The sequence below is a fragment of the Jaculus jaculus genome, chromosome 10 (genome assembly GCF_020740685.1).
Source record: "Jaculus jaculus isolate mJacJac1 chromosome 10, mJacJac1.mat.Y.cur, whole genome shotgun sequence".
Taxonomy (NCBI): Eukaryota; Metazoa; Chordata; class Mammalia; order Rodentia; family Dipodidae; genus Jaculus; species Jaculus jaculus.
In genome coordinates, this window is record NC_059111.1 from 13738916 (window position 1) to 13766426 (window position 27511).

The window sequence follows — 27511 nt, forward strand, 5'->3', positions numbered from 1 at the left end:
AGGCTGACCTAGAATTAACTCTGTATTCTCAGAAGGCCCTCCAACTCACGGCGATCCTCCTACCTCTGCCTCCCAGATATGCCAGGCATGGTGGCACATGCCTTTAATCCCAGCACTCAGGAGGCAGAGGTAGCAGGACCACTGTGAGTTCAAGGCCCCCCTGAGACTACATAGTGAGTTCTAGGTCAGCCTGGGCTTCTCCAAGACCCTACCTCAAGAGAAAAAAGTATGCATGATATACAGCAAAATATAATATTAACCCTACTTAAGTACCAGGTTTTTTTAAATTTATGCTTATTTTTATTTTCTAATTTTTAAATTCCAGAACAAACAAAAAAGAAAAAGGAAAAAAAAAAGCTAATTATCACAGGGCCTGAAAATTGACATTATACGACTGTGGAAAGATGATGCAGGCGTGGGTCGTCTCAGCTGTGGCTCCTGAGCAGCAGCAGCAGCAGCAGGGCAGCGATGAGGATGCAGAGGGAGCCCACCGTGGGCACCACAACCTCCGAGGCAAAGTGCATGTGGCTGAGCAGGGGCTCTGAAACGGACACAGACCCAGAGCTGAGCCTCATCCCGCAACCCAGGACTGCTGCAAAAGCTACAGAAGTGGCATCAAGGTTCCCTGCTGCACCATTGGCTGTAAAGGGAACCTGGCAAATAAAATGTCCTCGTGAACTTATGGGCTGGTGTGTAATGCAAAGTAGAGCACTTAACTCAGCGTGCGCTAGGGCCTTGGGAGTGACTCCCAGCAGCACGCACATTTTAAGTCAGATCGCGATTCCACTGCTACTTTAGTAAGGTCTAAATGTGCCTCAGTAGTCATGCTTGCCATCAACTCATCTCAGAACATCAGCAGCCATGGTGCATAGTCATAATTTTCCTTGGGGTGGTTGTGAAAGAAAAATTCTTGGGAAACATTTACAACCTTCCAAGTATGTTACTGTGTGTATGTGTATGTATATATGTATGTATGTATGGTGTGTACATATATGTGTATATATAATGAGTTATGGGAATATCTATTAAAATGATAATTCTTTGGTGGGGGAGGATTCAGGGTAGTGTCTCAGTGTAGCCCAGGCTGATCTGGAACTCATTCTGTAATTTAGATTGACCTTGAATTCACAGTGATCCTATCTGTGCCTCCCAAGTTCTGCGATTAAAGGCATGCACCACTACACCCAGCTTCTTAGGGTAATTTTTAAACCCATTTCTTTATATGCTAACCAGAAAATTAATAAAATTTTAAGAGATCCCTTATGGTAATTCTTGTATAATTTAATCTGTAAGTTAAAGGATAAATTAATTATATGCTTAGCAATATAGTAGTAGTAGGTCTTTGTTTCATACCCACTTTTGATGAGGTCCGTGGGCACAGGCCGTGATCTCATGGAGATCATAAAGGCTCATTAGTAAATTCTGTACTATGAGTACGAGAGAGTGCTGGGCTGGGGAGGTGGCTCAGGACCCTCATAAAGCCAGATGCAGAAAGTGGCACATACATCTGGAGTTTGTGACAGCAAGAGCCTCTGTTATGCCCATACATACATATATACATACACACACACAAAATAGGGAGTGCTTAATAATGCTTAGCTGGGCCTGGTGATACATGCCTATAATGACAGTTCCTCAGGCATCTGGGGCAAGAGGGTCACAAATAAATGGCCTGCCTGGGCCACAGTGTGAGCTCAAGGGCAGCCTGGGCAACTTGTGAAACCCTCTCTCAAAAAGTCAAAAAATGGGGGCTGGAGTGGTGGCTTAGTGGTTAAGGCGCTTGCCTGCGAAGCCTAAGGACCCATGTTCGACTTTCCAGATCCCACATAATCCAGACATACAAAGGTGAATCAAATGCAAGGTCACACATGCCACTAGGTGGCACACACATCTGGAGCTAGACTACAGTGGCTGAGGCCCTGGCATGCCAATTCTCATTCTTTCTGTCTCGCTCTAAAATTAGTTAAAAAAAAAAAAAAGTTTTCAAAAGGCCTGTAGAGCTGGCTTACTGGTTAAGGCACTTGGCCTACGAAGCCTAAGGACCCAGGTTCAATTCCTTAATGTAAGCCAGATGCACAAGGTGACACATGCATCTAGAGTTGTTTTGCAGTGGCTAAAGGCCCTGGTATGCCCATTCTCTCTCTACTCTATCTGCCTTACTCTCTCTCAAATTATTTATTTATTTATTCATATTTATTGGGTTTTTTGTGGTAGGGTTTCACTCTAGCCCAGGCCAACCTGGAATTCACTATGTAGTCTTAGGGTGGCCTTGAACTCACGGCAGTCCTCCTACCTCTGCCTCCAATTCCACATGCCCATTTTAATGAAATTGGTAGGTATGTAAATTTATAATGTAATTCAGAAAGAATAAAATTTAAGTAATTGAAATTCATATTCTCCCTCCTTCCCTGCTGTAAACATACACCAGATACATGCACTACTTTTTGTATCTGTCTTTATATGGGTACTGGGGAACTGAGCCTGAGCCAGGAGGTTTTGCAAACAAGTGCTTCTAACTGCTGAGCCATCTCTAGCCCACTGTGGGTTTTATTATTATTACTATTATTATTTTGTTTTTTGAGAAAATAGAGTCTGAAGCCCAGAATGGTCTGGAGCTCATGTATACCATGCTGCACAGCAATCCTCCTGCCTCAGCACTGGGATTGCAGTCATGAGCTACCATACCCAGCACATGTTTCTCCTTAATCCTGGTGGTTGTGTTTTATATTGATTTTTTTTTTTTTTTTTTTTTTTTTTTTGAGGAAAGGGTCTCACTTGAGCCCAGGCTGACCTGTAGTCTTAAAGTAGACTCAAACTCTGATCCTCCTACCTCTGCCTCCTCAGAGCTGTGATTAAAGGCGTGTGCCACCACATCTGGTTCTGGTTTTTTGTTTGTTTTTTTTTAATCCAGTACAGGACTGGAGCACTTTCCAAATTAAAAAAAAAAAAAAAAAAGACATTCTTCTAACATTTTCTTATTTTCTTTAAGCAGTTCTGCATACCTCATACAGTAAATACTATATTGTGAGTTCAATGTTCGTATATTTTCTATTTGAGGTTCTGTTTCTTAAATTGTTTTTTCTTTATTTGGGAGAGAGACTGTGGGTGCACTAGGGCTTCCAGCCACTGCAAATTAACTCCAGATGCATGCACCACCTTGTGCAACTGGCTTCTGTGGGTACTGGGGAATCGAACCTGGATCCTTGGGCTTCAGAGGCACAATATCCTAACCTCTAAGCCATCTCTCCAGCCTTCTAAAAATTTTAAATACTTTATTTATTTATTTGAGAGAGAGATGATAGATGGGTGTACCAGGTCCTCCTGCCACTGCAAATGAACTCTAGATGCATGTGCCACTTTGTGCATCTGACTTTATGTGGGTACTGGAAAACGGAACCCATGCCGTCAGGTTTCTTAAGCAAGCACCTTTTAACTAATGAGCCATCGCTCCAGCCTTTATATTTAACATTCTTTAAGCCAGGGGTATATTTACCTAACAGATACAAAACACTGGCTTCTAGCCCCAACACCAAAAAATACATGTATTTTTTTCAAAAGCTTCAAAGGGCTGGGTGTGGTGAAGCACATCTTTAATCCCAACACTCAGTAGGCAGAGGTAGGAGGATCACTGTGAGTTCGAGGCTAATCCCAGCACTCGGGAAGCAGAAGTAGGAGGACTGCTTGAGTTCAAGGCCAGCCTGAGACTCCATAGTGAATTCCAGGTCAACCTGAGCTAGAGTGAAACGCTACCTCAAACAACAAAAATAAAAAACAACATAAAAAAAAAAAGCTTCCAAGTATTTTAATCACAAATGGTTTAGGAAGATTGACTTTAGATAGATTATTTTGAGATTTGGGTAATATCATATGTAAAGTTATGTATTAGTTATCAAAGAAAAGAATTAGAATATATTCACCTGTGGCCAGCATCTGGTTGTTGGTAGAGCAAGTTTCCAAAGCTTTGAGGTGCCAGGTTTCCACCTAATAAAAACCCACAGCAATGTCTTAGATTTTTGTTGTTTTGTTATTTTAAATTGTTGGGATAAATGTGGAGTAAAATATTTTTGCTTTTGTTTTACCAAGGTAGGGTGTCATTCTCGCTCAGACTGACCTGGAATTTACTATATTATCTCAGGGTTGCCTCGAACTCACAGCGATCCTCCTGCCTCTGTCTCCCAAGTGCTGGGATTGAAGGCATGCGCCACCATGCCCAGCTGTAAAATATTCTTAAATATGCTTTTAGATTGAAATGAAAACTAGTTTAATTTTGGATTAATACTTACTACACCTCTGTGTGCATGCTAGTGAGGGGGTGAAGTAACAAACTATGCTTGAAACACACTACTGATTTTCTTTTTTTTTAAATTTTTTTGTTTATTATTTTTATTTATTTATTTGAGAGTGACAGACAGAGAAAGAGGCAGATAGAGAGAGAATGGGCATGCCAGGGCCTCCAGCCACTGCAGACGAACTCCAGATGTGTGTGCCCCCTTGTGCATCTGGCTAACGTGAGTCCTGGGGAATCGAGCCTCGAACCAGGGTCCTTAGGCTTCACAGGTAAGCACTTAACCGCTAAGCCATCTCTCCAGCCCCTGATTTTCTTAACTATAAGTTTTAAAATATATTTATTTGAGAGAGAAAGAGTAAGTATGTTTGCCACTGCAAACAAATTCTATATGCATGTGCCACTTTGTGCATCTGGCTTTACATGATACTGGGGAATAGAACCCAAGATGTCAGACTTTGCAAGCAGGTGCCTTTAACTGCTAAGACATATCTCCAGCCCCCAACTTTGTTTTTTAGTTTGTTTATTATGTTTTTTTTTTTGTTTGTTTGTTTTTAAAACAGGGTCTCATTCTACCCCATAATCATCTGGACCTCACTTTGTAGCCCCAGGCTTGCCTTAAACTAATGGCAATCCTTCTACCTCGGCCTCCCTAGTGCTGGGATTAAAAAGGCATGTACCAACCAGGCCTGGCTTAATTTATTTTTTTTTAATTTATTTATTTGCAAGCAGAGGGAGAATGGGTGCACCAGGACCTTCAGCCACTGCAAACAAACTCCAGATGCATGTGCCACTTTGTGCAACTGGCTTTATGTAGGTACTGGGGAGTTGAACCCAGTCATGATGCTTTGCAGGCAAGTGCCTTACCTGTTGAGTCATCTCTCCAGCCCTTCAATTTTTTAAAATAGTTTTTATGTATTTATTTGAGAGAAAGAGAGAATGTGAGTATAGGTGTGCCAGGGCCTCCTGTCACTGCAAATGAACTCCAGATGTATGCACCACTTGGTGCATCTGGCTTTACATGGGTACTGGAAAATTGAACCCTGAGCCAGCAGGCTTTGTCAGCAAGCACTTCTAACCATTTTATTTATTTCCATGGGCGGGGGGGGGGTCCCTTGCTGCTGCAAACCAACACTCATCTGGCTTTATGTGGATGACTGAAGAATTGAACCTGGGCTGGCAGGCTGTGCAAGCAAGTGCTTTTAACCTTTGAGTGATCTCCATAACCCCTTATTTATTTCTATTTATTTATTTAGGTAAGATCTTACTCTAGCTCAGACTGACCTGGAACTCACTCTGTAGTCTCAGGCTGGCCTTGAACTCACAGTAATACTCCTACTCTGCCTCCTGAGTTCTGGGATTAAAGGTGTGCTCCACCACACCTGGCACTGATTCATTTTTGAGAGTCTCATATATCGCAGACTGGCCTCAAATTATATAGCTGAGGATAACCTTGAACTGAGAATCCTTCTGCCTCCACCTCCTGAGTGCTGGAGTTTTAGGCGTGGGCCACCACAGCTGGGACCATGGCAGGCAAGCTCCCTGCCCGGGTGGGCACCCCAGCTCCGTGCAGTGCTCTCCAGTGATGACACAGTGAATGCTTCGTAGCTCCAGTCACTGCCTCCATTTTTGCCCCCAAATGGACCCAAACAATGGAAATTCTGGTAAGGTGGTCAGATTAGTTTTTAATAATAGGTTTTATTAAACATTCTAATAAGTTGCTGGGTGTGATGGCGCATGGCGCGCGCCTTTAATCCCAGCACTTGGGAGGCAGGTAGGAGGATTGCTGAGAGTTTGAGGCCACGCTGAGACTACATAGTGAATTCCAGGTCGGCCTGAGCTAGAGTGAGACCCTACCTCGAGAAAACAAAAAAACAACAACAACAAAAAAAAATCTAAATTAGGGCTGAAGAGGTGGTTTAGCGGTTAAGGTGCTTGCTTACAAAGCCAAAGGACCAAGGTTCAAATCCCCAGGACCCATGTAAGCCAGATGCACAAAGTAGCACATGTGTCTGGAGTTCATTTGCAGTGGCTGGAGGCCTTGATGCACCCATTCTCTCTCTCCCTTTCAAATAAGTAAAAATAAACAAAATCTTAAAAGGTTAAAGTTGGTTTATGTTTAATTTTGTCTTGGAGGCGGTGCATATATATGGTATTGCCATTTGGTGGGGTTAAAGAAATGACAGTTATTACACATTTGATTTAGCTAACTTCTGATGTATTGAATAGTCAGTAGTATTTGTTTGCAGTAAGACAATATGTAGAACTGGAGATGTACCTCAGTGATGGAGCCCTTGCCTAACATGGATAAAGCCTGGGTTGGATCTCCCAACACCAGAAACAAATAAAAACATTTAATTAGAAGTCTATTGATCGCAGGCTGGGAAGATTGCTCAGTGGTTAAATGAACTTGCTTGCAAAGCCTGTCGGCCTGGGTTTGATTCTCCAGTACCCATGTAAAGCCAGATGCACACAGTGGCACATGCAGCTGAAGTTCATTTGCAGTAGCAAGAGGCCCTGGTGTACCCATACTTTCTTTCTGTCTCTCTCTTCCCTCACAAATAAATGAATAAAAATATAAAAAACCAAATTATCCCCAGGTGCAGTGACACACGCCTTTATTCCCAGCACTTGGGAAGCAGAGGTAGGAAAATCACCATGAGTTCAAGGCCCCTGTGAAACTACACAGTGAATTCTAGGTCAGCCCAGGCTACCGTGAGATCCTGCTTCAAAAAACAAAAAAACAAAACTATTTATTGTGCCCTGTCATAACTTAGTGTAATCTCTGCCCTGTGTGGGGGAAAAAGAACTCTGAGTCATCCTTACTCCATTGTAAACAGAATGTAGGAAGCCGCGGGAAAGAAGACGTCGTACCCTAAGTGATTAGCTCTTTCAAGCCCAGAACAAATCGCACAGACACTCAGTCCTACCTCTCGCGGGTTTGGAAACCCGTTGGCCTTGATAATTTCCTTGTAATATTGAACGGAAGCCTTGGGATAGCGAGGCTTATTTCTTACGTTAAATTCAACGTAGTAGAATCCGTATCGATCCGCGTATCCTTTTTCCCATTCAAACTGATCCAACAGAGACCAGGAAGTGTACCCCTTTATATTAGCGCCATCTTTTATAGCTGCAAAGACATTTTCCATTTTTAATCTATTCATCTACTGGAAAATATAGAGATAACATTAAATGTTTTGTGAGATTTAGAAGCAATTTTAAAATTTTTATTTATTTGAGGCCAGGCGTGGTGGCGCATGCCTTTAATCCCAGCACTCAGGAGGCAGAGGTAGGAGGATCGCCGTGAGTTCAAGGCCACCCTGAGACAACGTCGTGAATTACAGATCAGCCTGAGATAGAATGAGACCTTACCTTGGAAAACCAAAATAATAATAATAATAATAATAATATTTATTTATTTGAGAGAGAAAATGAGTTTGCCAGGGCCTTTAGCTGCTGAAAATGAACTGCAGACGTATGCTTCTGCTTGGGCATCTGGCTGTGGGTCCTGAGGAATTGAACCTGGGTCCTTGGCTTTGCAACAAGTGCCTTAACTGCTAAGCCATCTCTCCAACCCCTGAATTTTTTATTGTTGTTGATTCTTTTTTTGAGGTAGGGTCCCTCTCTAGCCCAGGCTGACCTGGAATTCACTTTGTATTCTCAAGCTGGCCTCAAACTCACAGTGATCCTTCTACCTCTGCCTCCCGAGTGCTGGGATTAAAGGCGTGTGCCCAGTCCCAAAGTTTGTTTAAGTAGAAACTATGTGAAGTGTGTCTGGGTTTGTATCTCACCTTTTAGCATTTCATTTATGTATCCTTTGAGGTATCGGATCCTCCACTCATCACACAGTTGAGTACAATGTAATTTCTGAGATGCTCCATTTTCTGTCACGTATATGGGAGGATCGCCATATTGAGTCTGAAAGTGAGTAATGGATATCAAATTCTGACATACAGGTGAGTTTTGGGGAGACCAGTCAAGCATACTTTCATTTTTATTTAATTTAATTAATTTATTTATTTATTGCAAAAGCAAGGGGCTTTATTTCGGGCTTAAGCTCAGACTCTTGACTTCACCAACGCGGTGGATCTGTACAAGAGCCCACACTTTTATTTTTAATTTGAGAGGAAAAAAAGAGGCAGATAGAGAATGGGCATACCAGGGTCTCTAACCACTGCAAATGAACTCCAGATACACACACCATCTTGTACATCTGGTTTATGTGGGTTCTGGGGAATCAAACTTGGGTCCTTTGGCTTCATAGGTAAGGGCTTTAACCACTAAGCCATCTTTCCAGCCCCAGGTCTGCCACATTCTAATGTAGTATGTGTTAGCACGTAGTAGATGCCAGTTCATATGTTTGTGTAGCAGTGAATATAAGCAAGAGGCAGACTGATCTGGAAGAATATGTTCTTAGTAAATTAGCCTTGTCAGAGGGGAAGTGCCCTGCAGGCTTGTTCCTTCCCAGAGTCCACTGCAGGTGAGAAGGACAGAAAGACTCACTGTGGGGTAAGTTTAGCTGAATCTAGATGTGTAGAAGTTGTTATGCATTATATGCGTCTACAAGGCCTGTATTTAATAGCCTCTGGACTATAGGGGACTGGATTTATTGTTCCATTAACTTTTTCTTTTTTTGAGGTAGGGTCTCGCTCTAGCCCAGGCTGGCCTGGAATTCACTATGGAGTCTGAAGCTGGCCTCGAACTCATGGTGATCCTCCTACCCCTGCCTCCCAAGTGCTGGGGTTAAAGGCGTGCGCCACCATGGCTGACTGTTCCATTAACTTTCACAAGCAGTTGCCTGAGCCGAAGCTGGGAGAAGTTCATTCAGATCTGAAGATCTTACACAGTTTATATGTATTTATATGTATTATATGTACATGTGATAAGTACCTGAGCAAAGTTGAGGAGCCTCCTAAATCCCCATGGCACAGAATAGAGCCCCTGAGATCCCAGCTCTGGCCAGTTTGGGTCAACAAGCTGTATTAAGTCTTGGTCATTGTGGTAGCTGGGCCCTTGCTGGGAGAGGTACTTCCTTTCCGCGATGTATCTCGTAGTAAAGTGACCCAGTCCCAAGAAATCAGATGTGCCTTTAACGTAGCTCTTCTCCTGGAGGGAGAACTCGGGTAACCTTGACACACGCAGGCCTTGCTCTGCGCTCTTCTCTCCTGGCGGGAGGGAGCACGAGAAGTTAACAGTGTCACTTTCTCAGTCACTGGCTGGCATGATGATTAAAGTCTGAGCATTAAGATTCATCTGCATGGAAAAATATACCACTGGAAACTGGATGTGGTGGCGCACGCCTTTAATCCCAGCGAGTGGGAGGCAGAATAGGAGAATCGTTGTGAGTTTGAGGCCACCATGAAATGACATAGTGGATTCCAGGTCAGCCTGGGCTAAGAGGAGACGCAACCTCAAAAAACCAAAGCCATATATATAAAATCTCCATACTTGGCTTACCAATATGGTCCTTCATGACTTGGGGGTAGTCACCAGCATAAATGGGGTTGGCAAACCAGCCAAGACAGAACTGTAGGTATCTTTCAGCAGCCTCGATATCCTTGGGGTCGCTAAAGTCCATGGGCTCCCCCCAGTCACAGTTCAGTGAAATCCCCACCAGGCCTTAAAGGAAAGAAAATGGGTAGGGAGTAGCAGGGCATCGCTCCTGTGGACCCACATTGTTTCTGTAGGCAGGCACTGGGGGCCGGCTCACCTTGCTGCTTACGGCGCCACTTCTTGTTATAAGAATGCCAAGCTTGGGCATGGGCCTGGGAAGAGCAGGAATTCATCAGAGCAGCCTGACTCGTTTTCTTACTGCCCTAACTCTAGACCTACCATTGCAACTTCAGCCTCAACCTTCCAGCCTCAACCACCCCAACCCATGGGCACCCTCCCTGTAACCTCCAGCACTGTATTGTGAAGGGGACTTGGTTGAAATTTGGCAGGAAACACTTACATGTTCTCATATGTTTTGTTTTGTTTTGTTTTTGCTACTGGGGATTGAGCTCAGGGTCAGGCAAGTGCTCTACCAACTGAGCTGTATTCCAACCCTTCACTTACCATTTACGTCCTTCCTTCCTTCCTTCCTTTCCCCCTCCCTTCCTTCCTTCCTTCCTTCCCCCCTCCCTCCCTCCCTCCCTTCCTTCTTTTTTAGAGACCAAGAGAATGGGCATGCCAGGACATCCAGCCACTGCAAACAAACTCCAGATGCATGTGCCTCCTTATGCATCTGGCTTACATGGGACCTGAAGAATCAAACCTGGGTCCTCAGGCTTTGCAGGCAAGTGTCTTTACCATTAAGCCATCTCCCAGCCCCATTTACTATTTCTAAAAGTGTTCCTGAGCCTGAGTAACGCACTTGCCACACATGCCAGGACCCATACTCAGATGCCGTAGCACCAGCATTTGTAATCCTGGTACACTTTGGGTGAGGAGGGAGAGACAGGAATTGCCTAGATGGCTCATGGGCCTGCTAGCCTGGAGAACTCAGTGCAGTGAAAGCGACCCTCCATGCTCACCCTGTGGCATGCACTAAATGGTATCCATACACGTGAACATATGTGGTCACATACATACACACCAAAAAAAAAAGAGAAAAAAAGGCTTCTGGCTTGGAGAAACTGCTCAGTGCTTAAGGTGCTTGCTTATAAGGCCTAATGGCCTGGGTTCAACTCCCCAGTATCTACGTGAAGCCAGATGCACAAAGTGAAACACACATCTGGAGTTTATTTGCAGCAGCTGGAGGCCCTGGTGCACCATTCTCACTGTTACTTTTGTCAGCAGGTAGATAGATTTTTATTTTATTTTATTTTGTTTTTTGATTTTTCGAGGTAGGGTCTCACTCTAGCTCGGGCTAACCTGGAAATCACTCTGTAGTCTCAGAGTGGCCTTGAACTCATGGCAATCCTCCTACCTCTGCCTCCCAAGTGCTAGAATTAAAAGTGTGTGCCAATTGGTACATTTTGAAGAGAATGCTGTTTCAGTCAGCCCTCCTTGTTTTAAGAATTGTGGGTATCCCAGGACCCATGTAAACCAGATGCACAAGGTGGTACATGTGTCTAGAATTCACTTCAGTGGCCAAGGGCCCTGGCTGGCCCATTCCCTATCTGCCTCTTTCCTCTTTCTCTCAAATAAATAAAATAAAGCCTTTTTAAACAGAAAGTTAATTTGGGGCTAGAAAGATGGATTAGTGGTTAAGGCACTTGCCTGTAAAGCCAGATGCTAGAGGTTCTGATGCGTCCATTCTCTATCTGCCTCTTTCTCTCTTCCTCTAGCTCTCAAATAAATAAATAAGTCAGGTGTGGTGGCTCACGCCTTTAATCCCAGCACTGGAGAGGCAGAGGTGGTGCATGCGTCTGGAGTTTGTTTGCAATAACTGAAGACCTTGGTGCACCCATTCTTTCTTTCTTTCTCTCTCTCAAATAAATAAATAAATAAAAATGCTAAAAAAAAAAAAAAAAAAAAGAATTGTGGGTATCATTGGTTTGCTTCCGTGTGTGAAATTGTTAAAGGTAAGCAGGTACGTGGGCTGGAGAGATGCTTAGTAGTGAAGACTCTTGCTGCCAAAGCCAAAGGATCCAGGCTCAATTCCCAAGGACCCACGTAAACCAGATACACAAGGTGGCACACACATCTGGAGTTCATCTGTAGTGGCTAGAGGCCCTGGCACACCCATTCTGTTTCTCATTATCTGCCTCTTTCTCTCTCTCATTCAAATAAATAATTAAATAAAATATTTCTTTAAAATGTAAAAAAAAAAATAAGTGTGTGCCACCATGCCCAGCAGATAGATATATATTTTTTAAAGTATACGTATGATCTAATGTTTAAAAATATAAAAATAGGAGCTGGAGAGATGGCTTAGTGGTTAAGGCACATGCCTGTGAAGCCTAAGGACCCAGGTTTGATTCTCCAGGTTCCACATAAGCCAGATGCGCATGGTGGCGCATGTGTCTGGAGTTTGTTTGCAGTGACAGGAGGCCCTATATGCCCATATTCTCTTTGTCTCTCAAATAAATGAAAAAAAATTTTTTTTATTATTTTTTTTTTTTTTTTGGTTTTTCAAAGTAGGGTCTTATTCTAGCCGAGGCTGACCTAGAATTCACTATGTAGTCTCACGGTGGCCTCAAACTCACAGTGATCCTCCTACCTCTGCCTCCCAAGTGCTGGGATTAAAGGGGTGTACCATCATGCCTAATTATAAATAAAATTTTTATATTTTTTTATTTATATAGGAGAATAAAAGAGATAGTGAATGGGTGTGTCTCTAGCCAGTGCAAACAAACTCCAGACACATGTACCATCATATGCATCTGGCTTATGTGGGTTCTAGACAATTGAACCTGGGTTCTTAGGCTTCTCAGGCAAGCACCTTAACCGCTAAACCATCCCTTCATCCCAGTGAAAATACTTTTAAAAATTAGAAACGGGCTGGTTTAGTGGTTAAGGCGTTTGCCTGCAAAGCCAAAGGAACCCAGTTTGGCTCTCCAGGAGGACCCACGTAAGCCAGATACACAAGAGAGCACATGCATCTGGAGTTCGTTTGCAGTGGCTGGAGACCCTGGCACGCCCATTCTCTCTCTCTCTCTCCCTCCCTCTCCCTTTTTCTCTCTCTCAAATAAATAAATAAATAAAATATATTTTTAAAAAACAGGGCTGCTAGGGACATTATGCACAGAGACATTGCCTCTTACCCATAACTGATGCCTAACCCCACAATGCACAATCCACATTCCCCAGCGAAGACAGGGAGGAGGCTGGCGATGGCACCTACATGGTTGTATACACGCTGTGTACCTAAATAATGAACTTACCAACCTCACAAACAAAACAAACAAACAAAAAACAGGGCTGCTAAGCCATCTCTCCGGAATCTCACCCTAGCCTAGACTGATCTGGACCTCATGCTGTAGGCCCAGGTTCTCTGGAACATATTGATGAGGTGGGGAGGCCACAGGAGTGTGGTAGAGATTGGCACAGGCTCAGACCCCCCAAACAGATAACTCTACCTAGATGCCACCCGAGAAGGCTTCACTCACCTTAATGACGTGGTGTGCGGCCTTGTACAGTCCTGTGCCGTGAAGCCTCAGGCCCGGTGCATGGTGGCCAGTCTCATAGCCTTTTTCTACCATTGCCTATAAGGACAGCAAGTGGAGACCAAGGGATGGACAGTGAGATAGGGCACAGAACGTTCTGGTTTTCCCACCTGGAGGGGGTGGGGTCCCTGCTTACTCGAGGGTCACTGAATGTTATCCAGTGCTTTACGCGGTCCCCAAAGGCCTCGAAGCACAGGTCGGAATAGTTCCCGAAGTATTCGATCATGCTGGCGTTCTGCCACCCACCGTACGTGACCTGGAGCAGCTGCCAACAGAGAGAGATTTCCGAGGTGGGGTCTCCCTCTAGCCCAGGCTGACCTGGAATTCACTATGGAGTCTCAAGCTAGCCTTGAACTCACACTGACCCTCCTACTTCAGCCTGGGGCTGGGGCTAAAGATGTGCGCTGACACACCTGACGAATAAATTATTTCACGTATGTATATGGTCACACCAGGACTCTCAGAAAAGGATTTAAGAAGCCGGGCATGGTGGGGCACACACCTTGGGTTTTTTTTTAAATATTTTTTATTTTTATTTATTTATTTGAGAGCAACAGAGAGAGAGAGAGAGAGGGAGGGAGGGAGGGAGAGAGAATGAGCGTGCCAGGGCCTCCAGCCATTGCAAACAAACTCCAGACACATGCGCCCCCTTGTGCATCTGGCTAATGTGGATGCTGGGGAATGGAGCCTCGAACCGGGGTCCTTAGGCTTCACAGGCAAGCGCTTAACTGCTAAGCCATCTCTCCAGCCCAGCACATGCCTTTAATCCCAGCACTCAGGAAGCAGAGGTATGAGGATCACTGTGAGTTTGAGGCCAGTTCTCAAACTACATAGTGAATTCCAGGTCAGCCTGGGCTAGAGGGAGACCCTGCCTCAAAAACCCAACCAACCCCCGCCCCCAACACACGCAAAGAATTAAACAAGGAATTCAGACCTTTCACCCTTCCTATTCAAGTGGGGACACGGCGCCTTCTAGAGAACGTAGCGTTCAAAGCACCGTCTTGGAAGCACAGACCAGGCCCCACATGACCGAACCTGTTGCACCTTAACCTTAAAAGTTCCCAGCTTCCAGAACTGGGAGAAATAAATTTCTGCCCTTTATAACTTCCCAAGTCTGTTGTGTTCTGTTACAACAGCACAAGAAGAGAGTAAGTCACCAGCCGCATCTTTCTGCCCACAGCCAAAGCCTAGAGACCCCAGGCTCTGCCGGTCCTTGGCCACCCCAGGACTTCATTGCTCCTGGCAGAGCCCCTGGGAGCCCGCCTGGCACTCACCTGGGGGAGATCCCAGTGGTGCAAGGTCACAATTGGGGTGATGTTGTTCTTCAGCAGGGCATTGATGAAGTCATTGTAGAACTGGATTCCCTTCTCATTCACACGCTCAGCTGTAGGTGAAACAGATGAAAACTTGGGCTGGAGAGATGGCTTTGCAGTTAAGGTGCTTGCCTGCAAAGCCAAAGGACCCAGGTCCAGTTCCCCAGAACCCCTGTAAGCCAGGTGCATAAGGTGGTACATGCATCTGGAGTTCAATTGCTATAGTTGGAGGCTCTGGCATGGCCACACACACATACACTCTCTCTCTCTCTCTCATCTGCCTCTTTCTCTATCTCTCTCTTAAATAAATAAATAAAAACAGAAGGGTTGGAACCAGGCATGGTGGCACATGCCTTTAATCCCAGCACCCAGGAGGCAGAGGTAGGAGGATCACGGTGAGTTTGAGGTCAGTTCTCAAACTATATAGTGAATTCCAAGTCAACCTGGTCTAGAGCAAGACCCTACCTCAAAAAACAAACACAAAAACAAAAACAAACAAAAAAAACCCAAAAAACAGAAGGGTTGGAGAGATTGCTTAGTGGTTAAGACACTTGTCTGCAAAGCCAAAGGACCCAGGTTTGATTCCTCAGGACCTACGTAAGCCACATACACAAGGTGGTGCATGCGTTTGGAATTCTTTAAAAGTTAAAAACAAACAAGAAACAAGAAAACTCAACTAGAGAGGACTTTGGTCTTACCTTCTGGGGTACAACATTCATGGGGCCCATCCCATGGCTTTTTGCAGGCTGAAGTTACCCTCCGCCCACCCCTGCCCCAGGCCTGGGTGGGGTGCTTTAGGTAGACCTGGGAACTTTGTTACTTGGGGGACCCAGGAGATGGCTGCCAACAGAGGTATGCTCCTGGGATGCCCCCCCCACACCTCCACCACCACCAGCTGTGGTCTGTGCAGAGCCTAGAGGACTACAGTAGCTCACCTCGGACACCTGTGGGCAGGAGCCGTGGCCAAGACAGGGAGAATCTGTAGTGGTTAACGCTCAGCTCCCTCAGCAGAAGGGTGTCCTCCTGAGAGAGGAGACACGGTTAGGAGGAAGGACTGGAGCCTGGGGGAGGGGGAAGCGGGGGGGGAGGGGGATGCAGGACTTTGGGGCCCAGGGCTGAGGCCCAAGCCCATCAGTGGCTCTGAGTAGTTGGGGAATAGCTTATGTCTTCCACACACAATAGGGACCATACTATTTGCTCCCTCTCTGCACGGCTGATGCACTCAGAGAGGAACTATTGTGGGACCCATAGGAAGTCCATGAGAGTGAGCTCATAAAGTTAAGTGATTACCTTCCCTCACAAGAAGCCAATTCCAGAAATAAAAATAAATAAATAACTACTGAAGATGAGCCATTTCCTCCACAGGTAGGGACCAGGGCCCAACCACTATGGCCTGGAGGCCCTGGGACCTTTCCTCTGCACTTGGACCAGTCAGATGAGGCCTGGTGGCTTCACTTCTGCCTGCATTCCTGGTGCCCCACGGTCGCAGCCATCTCTGTCCCCATTCTCTTTGGCTCCCATGGGTACAAGTGTGTTTTTTTTTTTAATAAAAAAATTTCTTTATTGCATAAAAAGAGAGTGAGTGGGGGGCTGAAGAGATATCTTAGCAGTTAAGGCATTTGCCTGCAAAGCCAAAGGATCCCAGTTCTATTCTCTAGGTCCCACATAAGCCAGATGCACAAGGGGGGCACATGCATCTGGAGTTCATTTGCAGTGGCTGGAGGCCCTGGGGCACCCATTCTCTCTGTCTATCTCTCTGTTTCTTTCTCTCTCTCAAATAAATATATTAATAAAAAAAAAGAATGAGAATGAATGGGTGCCCCAGGACCTCTAGCCACTACAAATGAACTCCAGATGCATGTGCCACCATGGGCATCTGGCTTATGTGGGTCTGGGGGAATTGAACCTGGGTGCTTAAGCTTCACAGGCAAGTCTCTCCACCTCTTTGTTTTTGTTTTTAATTTTTTGGTTGGTTTTTCTAGGTAGGGTTTCACTCCAGCCTAGGCTGACCTGGAATTCACTCTGCAGTCCCAGACAGGCCTCTAACTCACTATGATCCTCCTACCTCTGCCTCCCAAATGCTGGGATTAAAGGCATGCGCCACCACACTTGGCTTTCCACCCCCCATCCCCAAGGTAGGGTCTCACTGTAGTTTAAGCTGACCTGGAATTCACTATGTAGTCTCAGGGTGGTCTCGAACTCACTGCAATCCTCCTACCTCTGCCTCCCTAGTGCTGGGATTAAAGGTGTGCGCCACCACGCCCGGCTCACCCCTGGATTTTTTTTTTTTTTAATAATTGATTTCTTTATTTGCAAGGAGAGAGAGAATGAGAATATGGGTACACCAGGGCCTTTAGCCACTGCAAAAGAATTCCAGATACATCCGCCACTTTGTGCCTCTGGCTTTACATGGGCACTGGGGAATCAAAGCCGGATTGTTAGGCATGGCAGGCGTGCCTCCACGCTGAGTCATCTCTCCAGCCTAGGCACAGGGTGTTTGGTTGACACCGTCAGTGGGACTCCCTTGAATGTCACTGCACACTTTCAGGTGGACTGACACACACACGGCCCACTTTGCTCACCTGCACCTTGTAGTAACTGTCACAGGCCGAGTCTCCCGTGTCATCCCCCAGCACCTTCCCCTTCCCGCTGTGGGTGAAGGCATCCCAGATGCTGGGTCCTTTCCCGTCCTGATCCCAGGCGCCCTCTGTCTGGTAGGCAGAGCTGCCCACACCCCAGGAGAAGCCTGCAGAGAGAGGCCCCACACTGGACCCTGTGCCACCCCAACCTCACCCGGAGCTAGGGTTGAACTGTGCCTCCCAGTCTCAACCCGCCCTGGCACGGTCTGCCCCGGATCCATGGGGTGGAAATGTGGGGGCGGGGAGAAGATATAATAATTGAAAGTATTTTCGCATGTGTGTGGTATGTGTGCGTGTGTGTGACATCATGTATGCGGGGGATTAACATGCCTGTGTGGGCAGGCTTGTGGAGGCCAGAGGTGTCTTCCTCAGTTGCTCTCTATATTTTATTATTATTACTATCATTATTATTTTATTTTATTTGGATCTTCAAAGTAGAGTTTTATTCGAGCCCAGGCTGACCTGGAATTTACTATGTGGTCTCAGGCTGGCCTCAAACTCGCAGCAATCCTCACCTCTGCCTCCCTAGTGCTGGGATTAAGGTGTGCGCCACCACACCCAACTCATGCCATAATTTTTTTTGGCAGGGCCTCCAGCCACTGCAATGAACTCCAGGTGCCTGTACCATCTTGTGCACATGTGCGACCTCTCATCACCTGTGCATCTGGTCTACATGGGATCTGGAGAGTAGAACATAGGTCCTTAGGCATTGCAGGCAAGTGCGTTAACTGCTAAGCCATCTCTCCAGACCTTGTACCATAATTTTTTAAAAAAATATTTTATTTCTATTTTTAAAAAAATATTTTATTTTTATTTATTTGAGAGTGACAGAGAGAGAGAGAAAGAGGGAGAGAGAGAGATTGAGAGAGAAAGAGAGGGAGAGAGAATGGGTGCAACAGAGCCTCCAGCCACTGCAAACAAACTCCAGACGCGTGCGCCCCCTTGTGCATCTGGCTAACATGGATCCTGGGGAGACAAGCCTCAAACTAGGGTCCTTAGGCTTCACAGGCAAGTGCTTAACCGCTAAGCCATCTCTCCAGCCCATATTCTATTTTTTTAAATATTTTTTAAAAATATTTATTTGAGAGAGACAGAGAAGGAGGCAGAGAGAGCAAGAGATAATAGCCATGCCAGGGCCTCCACCCATTGCAAATGAACTCCAGATGCATGCGCCACCTTGTGCATCTGTCTTACATGGGACCTGGAGAATTGAACCTGAGTCATTTGGCTTTGCAGGCAAGTGCCTTAACCACTAAGCCATCTCTCCAGCCTTTGTACCATAATTTGTGAAACAGGTTCTCTCACTCAGTCTGGAGCTATACTTAGTAGCTAGCCAATGAACCTGAGGGGTCCTCCTGCCTCTGCCTCCCTGTTTCTGGCTTTAACATGGGCTCTGGGGATCTGACCTCAGGTCCTCATGCTGGCTTGACAAACTCTTTATCCACTTAGCTATCTCTCAGCCCGAATTTAAAACATTTCAAGCATAATTTTTAGCTCTGATTAGCATTTATTGTCTTAGTAGATTTTAGTAATTTAAAAACAGTGGATTAGCCAGGCACGGTGACACACCTTTAATCTCAGCACTCGGGAGGCAGAGGTAGGAGGATTGCCGTGAGTTCAAGGCCACCCTGAGACTCCATGGTGAATTACAGGTTGCCTGGGCTAGAGTGAGACCTTACCTTGAAACAAAACAAAAAAAACAGTGGATTAGGGCTGGAGAGATGGCTTAGTGTTTAAACTGCTTGCCTGTGAAGCCTAAGGACCCAGTTTCTATTCCCCAGTACCCACATGAGCCAGACTCACAAGGTGGAACATGCATCTGGAGTTTGTTTGCAGTGGCTAAAGGCCCTGGTGTGCCTACTCCCCCCGCCCCAGAAGTAAATAAATAAAATATTTAAAAAAGAGTGTCTACTCACAAAACAAAAAACAAGCAGGGCATGGTGGTGTATGCCTTTAATCCCAGCACTCGGGAGGCAGAGGTAAGAGGATCGCTGTGAGTTCAAGGCCACCCTGATAGTGATAGAGAGTGATCCAGAGTGAATTCCAGGTCAGCTTGGGCTAGAGTGAGACCCTACCTCAAAACAAAACAAACAAACAAACAAAAAACAGTGGATTGGCAATGTAGCTGAGTGACAGAGTGCTTGCCTTGCATGGGCAAGGCCTTGAGTTTGATTTTGTCTTGTTTGGTTTTTTGCGGCAGGGTTTCACTCTAGCCCCGGCTGACCTGGAATTCACTATGTAATTTCAGGTTGGCCTTGAACTCATGGCGATCCTCCCACTGCTGCCTCCCGAGAGCACCACCATGCCCGGCCACACCAGGAACTTCTATTTTAGGAGGCATGATTCCCATCCTACCAGACAGAAAGCCAGAACACCTAACTCCTTGGCAAGTCAGCCAAGGCGGGCAAGCTTATAGAGACAGACAGGTGGACAGTCAGAGGACAGAACAGCAGGGGACGCCACGTACCGGGTGGGAAGACTCCATAGTAGAAGGAGGCCTCTTCTGGGGACCCTCTTCTGGAAGCCTCCAGTCTGGGCACCAGCAGCACCCACCATACGGTGACAGCCCACAGCGGCTTCATGCCACCCGGCCCTCCTCCACAGGCTCCATACCTGAGAAAAATACCTGTGCAGGCCAGGCTGGGCCAGATGCGGGCTTGGGGACACAGGCCAGGAGGGGAGGACAGGGACAGGGGACGGTTTGTGTGGGCCCGCAGTCAAGGCACGGGGGACCCTGTGTTAGGAAGTAGGCAGGAGACGAAGCTGAGGCGATGGGCAGGCTCCAAAGCAACGCCTTTCCTGACCCTGCAGGAATGGGCGACCCCTAAGCTAATGAGGAGCTCAAGTCACCACTGGGGGAGTCAAGTCACTGCTGGGGGAACCAAGTCACCACCCATAGCCCGCCCATCTGCCCACTGTGGAACATGCCCTCCCCAGGCACAAGCATCTCTCCTTGGGCCTTCAGTCCTGGGTGCCAGCTGGACCCCTTCCCACTTGGATCCCCCCTCCCCGCTGACCCAACCCAGTCAGCTTACCCAAGCCTGGCTTTAGTCCTTAACACCCCCAGGGAAGCGGCCAGAGCGCCCTCAGAATGTCCCCTGGGGTTTGCACTGTCCCCTGACAGCAGAGTGTACTGGCAGGGAAGGCTCTGGTCGGGGGTGTGGCCTGTGGCCTGACCGCAACAAAGAGCTTCAATAGTCCCCACGGGGAGGGGACAGGCAGGAGTGCTGAGCTGGCCTGTGCGGCCTGAGTCAGCAGCGGCCCTGCGCCTGGGCCGGGCATGCAGCCAGCCCCTTTGCTGGGTAGAGGGGCCGCTGAGGAGGGCAGGGGCCTCACACCTCCCAGCACACCTCACTCCTGGGCATCCTGAGGTGGGGTTTGGACCGGGGACCTGTTGGGCTGGTGTGTTATCAGTCAGCCCCTTCCACGGCCACAGAACATTCCTGAAGAAGGTGATGCTGAATTTATTTTTTTTTTTAACCCAGCTCCCTCTCTTCGAACTCCCCACCCCACCCATTCTTTGGTCTTCGAGGTAGGGTTTCACTCTCACTGTAGCCCAGGCTGACCTGGAACTCACTGCGTAGCTCCAGGCTGGCCTTGAACTCACAGCGCTCCTCCTACCTCTGCCTCCCGAGTGCTGGGATGAAAGGCGCCCGGCTCTCTCATCCGTTACTCTTTGTGCCTATTTAGCCAACGCTGCCTGTAAGACACGTGCCTTCCCTGCGGGGCACCGCTATCAGAAAGACCTCCCCTTCTCCACGCCCCCACCCCACTCAGCCTCCAGCTCCCTGGCCTCCCTGCACCCTCCCGGTGTCTCTCTCAGCGCAAAGGTTTTACCCTCTTGTTCTTGGTGAATTCCTTTCTACAAGGCCATCCACGGGCAGCACTTCCTCCTCTAAGAAGCCTTCCTGGACCAAGATTCCCCACGTCAGCCTCTGCTCTCTTCGGCCAGCACCCCTAGAGCGGTCACTCAGTAGTGAGATGAATCTATCAGGCATGTCCAACCTTTTGACACTGTAACTTGACCTTGGCATCTATGATGCAGAACTGCACAGTTAAGTTATAAAAAAAAATATTGCAAAAAAAAAAAAAAAAGTCTCAGGGCTGCAGGGATGGCTTAGCGGTTAAGGCGCTTGCCTGTGAAGCCTAAGGACCCAGGTTTGATTCTCCAGGTCCCACGTAAGATAGATGTACAAGGGGGCACATGCATCTGGAGTTCATTTTGAGTGAGTAGAGGCCCTGGTGTGCCCATTCTTTCTCTCTCTCTGTCTATCTCTAATAAATAAATAAAATAAAAATAAATATTTTTAAAAAAATCTTATAATGGGGTTGAAGAGATGGCTCAGTGAGTGGTTTAGGAATTTGCTTGGAAAGCCTAAGAACCTGTGTTCGATTCCCCAGTACCCAAATAAAGCCAGATGCACAAAGTGACACATGCATTTGGAATTTGTTTGCAGAGGCTAGAAGCCCTGGTGTGCCCATTCTCATCCATCCATATATATATATATATCCATATATATATCCATATATATATATGTATGTATGTATTTCTCACACATAAATAAATATTTTTATCTTTTCTATTCACCGCTTCCATTATTACAATCAATAAACCATGATAATCCCCCCCCTGACTTTCCCCCTTACAAATCCACCCACCATCATATTCCTCCCCCTCTCAATTAGTCTCTTTTATTTTTTAAAATTTATTTTACTTATTTATTTATTTGACAGAGAAATAGATACAAAGAGAGAAAGAACGGGCATGATGCCAGGGCCTCCAGCCACTGCAAACAAACTCCAGATGCATGCACCCCCTTGTGCATCTGGCCTATGTGGGACCTGGAGAATCAAACTGGGGTCCTTTGGCTTTGTAGGCAAATGCCTTAACCACTAAGCAATCTCTCCAGCCCTCTTTTATTTTTTTTTTCAACTTATTTTATTTTCAAACAGGGGGAGACAGAAAGAAGAGAAACACACAGAGATAGAGATAATGGCCACTGAAAACAAACTCCAGACACACGCACCACTTCATGTGTCTGACTTTATGTGGGTTCTGGGGAATAGAACTCAGATCATTAGGGTTTGCAGGCAAGTGTCTTAGCCGCTGAGCTATCTTTCCAGCCCCTCTCTTTTATTTTGATGCCATCATCTTTTCCCACTATTATGAAGCTCTTGTGTAGGTGGGCATCAAGGCCATTTTGTGTCTGGAAGATTGTATTGTAAGCAATCCTACCCTTTCTCTGGCTCTTACATTCTTTCCGCCACCTCTTCCACAATGGACCGTGCGCCTTGAAAGGTGTGATAGAGATGTCTCAGTGCGGAACACTCCACTGTCATTTCTCCTCAGCAGTATGGTAACTTTTGAGTCATCCCAGTGGTCACCACCATCTGAAAAGAGAAGCTTCTCTAACCAAAAGTGAGAGTAAGCCGGGCGTGGTGGTGCATGCCTTAATCCCAGCACTCAGGAGGTAGAGGCAGGAGGATTACTGTGAGTTAGAGGCCACCCTGAGACTACAGAGTGAACTCCAGCCTGGCCTAGAGTAAGACCCTACCTCAAAAAAAAAAAGGGGGGGAGGGTAACATTAATATATGGGTATAAACATTAATGTATGGGTATAAACATTAAGAAAAGTACTTGCATGGCAGTTTGGTGGGCATAATTTATGCATTTAGCCAGACATCAGCAGGCATTACACTCTTAGGGCTCATGACCTCCCCAGCCATAGGTGCTTTTTTTTTTTTTTTTTTCTTTCCCAGCCATAGGCTTTTGACTAGGTTTTCAGTACCAGGTATGTATTCCCTTCTGTGAAGCAAGCCCCCAGTCCAATTACAGAGTGGTTGGTTTTCTCAAAATTAGACATGCCACTATTGCGCCCCTGACTCCTGAGTCATTTGGTCTGGCTGGACAATCTCTTTATTCTATTATTATTATTATTATTAGTTTTTTCAAGGTAGGGTCTCACTCTTGTCCAGGCTGAACTGAAATTCACTATGTAGTCTCAGGGTGGCCACGAACTCACTGCAATTCTCCTACCTCTGCCTCTCGAGTGCTGGGGTTAAAGGCATGCACCACCACGCCCAGCTTGGACAGTCTTAAGGCTTGCAGCGTCCACTGCTGTTTACTATCGTTGAAGACTTCTCTCTCCCATTGAACTGCATGCAGAATGGCTTTTTCCATCTTTCTGTCAGCTGGTCTACATGGAGGAGGTTTTCAGCTCAGCTCCAGCAGGATTTCTCAGTGGCCTTGCAGCCCAAGTATGTGGAGTCTTCAGCAATAGGGTCTGACCATCTATTCCTGGTGGGAAACCAAGGGCCTCAGCAATGGCCTGTAATGTTTTGGGGGCATATGGGACCTCCCTGGCCAACAACTCACTGGAAGGCATCCCATCCCTGGCACTGAAAAATTTCTAGTAACAATCTATGGCTTCTGGGTGTGCCACTGTCCAAAGAAGTAGATTTCCATGTGGCTTATTCATAACATCTTAAATTTTTTTTTTTTTTTTCGTTTTGTGAGGTAGGGTCTCACTCTAGCTCAGGCTGACCTGGAATTCACTATGGAGTCTCAGGCTGGCCTTGAACTCACGGTGATCCTTCTACCTCTGCCTCCCAAGTGCTGGGATTAAAGGTGTGTGCCACCATGCCCGGCAATACATCTTAAATTTTGATTAACCCTCCCACCCTTCCTCCACTCAATCCTTTCCATTGACTTTACTTAGGTCATTGTACCCCCAGTAACCTGTCCATGTGCTTGCATATATGGAATACCCTTTCCTAAATAAAATATCTTTAAAATCTCATAATGGGGCTAGAGAGATGGCTCAGTAGTTAAAGGCACTTGCTTGCCAAACCTGACGACCTGGGTCCAACTCCCCAGTACCCATGTAAAGTCAGATGCACAAAGTGGCACATGCATCTGGAATTTATTTGCAGAGGCAGGAGGCCTTGAAGCATCCATTGCCTCTCTGTCAAAGAAAATCTCATAATGTTTTATTTTTTTTTATTTTATTTATTTATTTTTTATTAAATTTTTTATTTATTTATTTGAGAGCGACAGACACAGAGAGAAAGACAGGTAGAGGGAGAGAGAGAGAATGGGCGCGCCAGGGCTTCCAGCCTCTGCAAACGAACTCCAGACGCATGCGCCCCCTTGTGCATCTGGCTAACGTGGGACCTGGGGAACCGAGCCTCGAACCGGGATCCTTAGGCTTCACAGGCAAGCGCTTAACCGCTAAGCCATCTCTCCAGCCCTCATAATGTTTTATTTTTTGTGTGGGTGTGTTTTTGAGGTAGAGTCTCACTCTAGCCTAGGCTGACCTAGGCTGACTCACTATGGAGTCTCAGGGTGGCCTCGAATTCACGGCGACCCTCCTACCTCTGCCTTCCGAGTGCTGGGATTAAAGGCATGCACTGCCATGCCCGGCTAAGTCTGACTATTGTCCTAAAAATGACCAACACTGACTGGGTGGATGTCCAGTTGTCTTCAAAGACTGCCCCCTTGAATCTCTAGTACTGTACAGCTATGGTGGTGGTAGGAGAAGCTTCAGCCTGGGGGGGGGAGGGTATCCCCTTCTGCACTGACCACCAGCCGACAGATGGTCCACTCACAGGCTGTTCCATCCCCCGGTTCATCTTGCTGTGGAAGAAATAGAAAGTTTGCTCCTCCACTGCCCAAGCCCCTCTCACCTCCACAAACCCCATCTTGTTTATTTTTTTATTTATTTGAGAGCAACAGACAGAGAGAAAGAGGCAGATAGAGAGAGAGAGAGAGAGAATGGGCACGCCAGAGCCTCCAGCCACTGCAAATGAACTCCAGACGCGTGCGCCCCCTTGTGCATCTGGCTAACGTGGGCCCTTAGGCTTCACAGGCAGGCGCTTAACTGCTAAGCCATCTCTCCAGCCCAACCCCACCATCTTGGTAGGTGTCCAGAACCATACAGAGGGGATGAAGAGGTCAAGGTGACCACTGGGACACCAGAAGGATGCGTCTCCAGCTCCCACTGGCAAAGCCTGGGATGGGGGAACTAAAGTCTCTTCTCCCAGTTCCAAGGGTCCCCAGGCATATTTGTGGGGCCGAGTGGATGTTAGGGCCATATCCCTTCACAAAGATGTCCTGGGCTGGAGAGATGGTTCAGCAGTTAAGGTGCTTGCCTGCAAAGCCTAATAATCAGGGTTTGATTTCCCAGTACCCACATAAAGCCAGGTGCGCAAAGTGGCACATGCATCTGGAGTTCGTTTGCAGCGGCTAGAGGCCTAGTGTGCCCATTCTCACTTTCTCCCATTGTCTGTCTCTCACTCTCAAGTACATAAAATTTGTTTTTAAAAAGGGGCTGGAGAGGGCTGGAGAGATGGCTTAGCGGTTAAGCGCTTGCCTGTGAAGCCTAAGGACCCCGGTTCGAGGCTCGGTTCCCCAGGTCCCACGTTAGCCAGATGCACAAGGAGGTGCACGTGTCTGGAGTTTGTTTGCAGAGGCTGGAAGCCCTGGCGCGCCCATTCTCTCTCTCTCCCTCTATCTGTCTTTCTCTCTGTGTCTGTCACTCTCAAATAAATAAATAAAATAAAAAATTTAAAAAAAAGGGGGGGCAGGAGAGCCGGGCATGGTGGCACACGCCTTTAATCCCAGCACTGAGAGGCAGAGGTAGGAGGATCGCCATGAGTTCGAGGCCACCCTGAGACTACAGAGTGAATTCCAGGTCAGCCTGGGCTAGAGTGAGACCCTACCTCAAAAAAAAAAAAAAAAAAGGGGGGGGCTGGAGAGATGGCTTAGTGGTTAAGGCACTTGCCTGCTGTATTAGTCAGGGTTCTCTAGAGGAACAGAATGGCTAGAAGGAATTATTTTTTTTTTATTTAATTTATTTATTTATTTATTTGAGAGTGGCAGACACAGAGACAAAGACAGAGGGAGAGAGAGAGAATGGGCGCGCCAGGGCTTCCAGTCTCTGCAAACGAACTCCAGACGCATGCGCCCCCTTGTGCATCTGGCTAACGTGGGACCTGGGGAACCGAGCCTTGAACCGGGGTCCTTAGGCTTCACAGGCAAGCGCTTAACCGCTAGGCCATCTCTCCAGCCCAGGAATTATTTTAAAAAGGGAATTTACTGGATTTGTTTACGGTAGTCCAGTAGCAGTTGCAGGCCCAAGAATCACGGAACCTGGTAGCTGCTCAGTCCACGTGGCCAGAGGCCTCAGCAGCCCCGACCCGGCACTGAAGGCCTGGAGGTTCCTGAGGAGCCGCTGGGTTTCCATCCACGTGCGTCTTCAGTGGACTCTGGTCTTCAGTCCATGCTGGAAGGCAGCGAGCAGCTCCCACAGCCAAGTGGGAGGGAGGGGGGAGGGGGGAAGGGGAAGGAGAAGGGGGGAGGGAGGGGGGAGGGGGGAGGGGGGAGGGGGGAGGGGAGGGGGGAGGGGGGAGGGGGGGGAGGGGGGAGGGGGGAGGGGGGAGGGGAGGGAGGGAGGGAGGGAGGAGGGAGGGGGGAGGGAGGGAGGGAGGGAGGGCTCTTTTCACCCAGAGCTTCCTTATATCAAGTCCCCCTCTGAGCAGGGCTGCCCACTCTGGGGGAAGGACTTCCTCCTTCAGTGAATCCTTCCCGGAAGCAACCTCCAAGACCCACCGGAAAGTGATTTCTGTAGATTACTAAACAGATCAAGTTGACAACACCTTAACTATCACACCTGCAAAGCCAAGAGACCCCGGTTCAACTCCCCAGGACCCATGTAAGCCAGATGCACAAGGTGGCGCATGTGTCTGGAGTTCGTTTGCAGTGGCTGGAGGCCCTGACAAGCTCATTCTCTCTTTCTGCCTCATTCTGTCTCTCTCCCTCTCTCTCTTTCTCAAATAAATAAATAAATAAAAATAAAATATTAAAAAGGGGCTGGAGGGGCTGGAAAGATGGCTTAGCGGTTAAGCGCTTGCCTGTGAAGCCTAAGGACTCCGGTTTGAGGCTCGATTCCCCAGGACCCACGTTAGCCAGATGCACAAGGGGGAGCACGTGTCTGGAGTTTGTTTGCAGTGGCTGGAGGCCCTGGTGCACCCATTCTCTCTTTCTCTTTGCCTCTTTCTCTCTCTGTTGCTCTCAAATAAATAAGAACAAACAAAAAGAATTTTTTTAAGGGGGTCTGAAGAGACAGCTTAGTGGTTAAGGTTCTTGCCTGTGAAGCCTAAGGATCCATGTTTGACTCTTCA

The 27511-nt window shown here is 47.0% G+C and overlaps 1 protein-coding gene across 1 annotated transcript; it reads right to left on the minus strand.

Annotated features, from left to right (window-relative positions):
- Window positions 1-363: 363 nt before the first annotated feature.
- Lctl (lactase like) lies at window positions 364-20477 on the minus strand. The gene is made up of 14 exons (XM_004662561.2): window positions 20365-20477; window positions 19797-19942; window positions 17273-17436; window positions 15626-15713; window positions 14652-14761; window positions 13514-13642; window positions 13321-13416; window positions 9996-10050; window positions 9743-9904; window positions 9176-9450; window positions 8077-8203; window positions 7216-7415; window positions 3918-3981; window positions 364-541 (listed from the first exon to the last, which is right to left on the minus strand). The coding sequence occupies exons 2-14, from the start codon at window positions 19909-19911 to the stop codon at window positions 426-428; spliced, it is 1701 nt and encodes a 566-aa protein (XP_004662618.1). The 5' UTR covers window positions 19912-19942; window positions 20365-20477; the 3' UTR covers window positions 364-425.
- Between the last annotated feature and the right edge of the window lie 7034 nt (window positions 20478-27511).

Coding starts and splice junctions, on each gene's coding strand:
- Lctl (XM_004662561.2), bottom strand. CDS start 19,911: ATGAAGCCGCTGTGGGCTGTCACCGTATGGTGGGTGCTGCTGGTGCCC. Junction 15,714..17,272: donor ACAGTTACTACAAGGTGCAG/GTGAGCAAAGTG, acceptor CTCCTCTCTCAG/GAGGACACCCTTCTGCTGAG. Junction 13,643..14,651: donor ACCACTGGGATCTCCCCCAG/GTGAGTGCCAGG, acceptor CTCTGTTGGCAG/CTGCTCCAGGTCACGTACGG.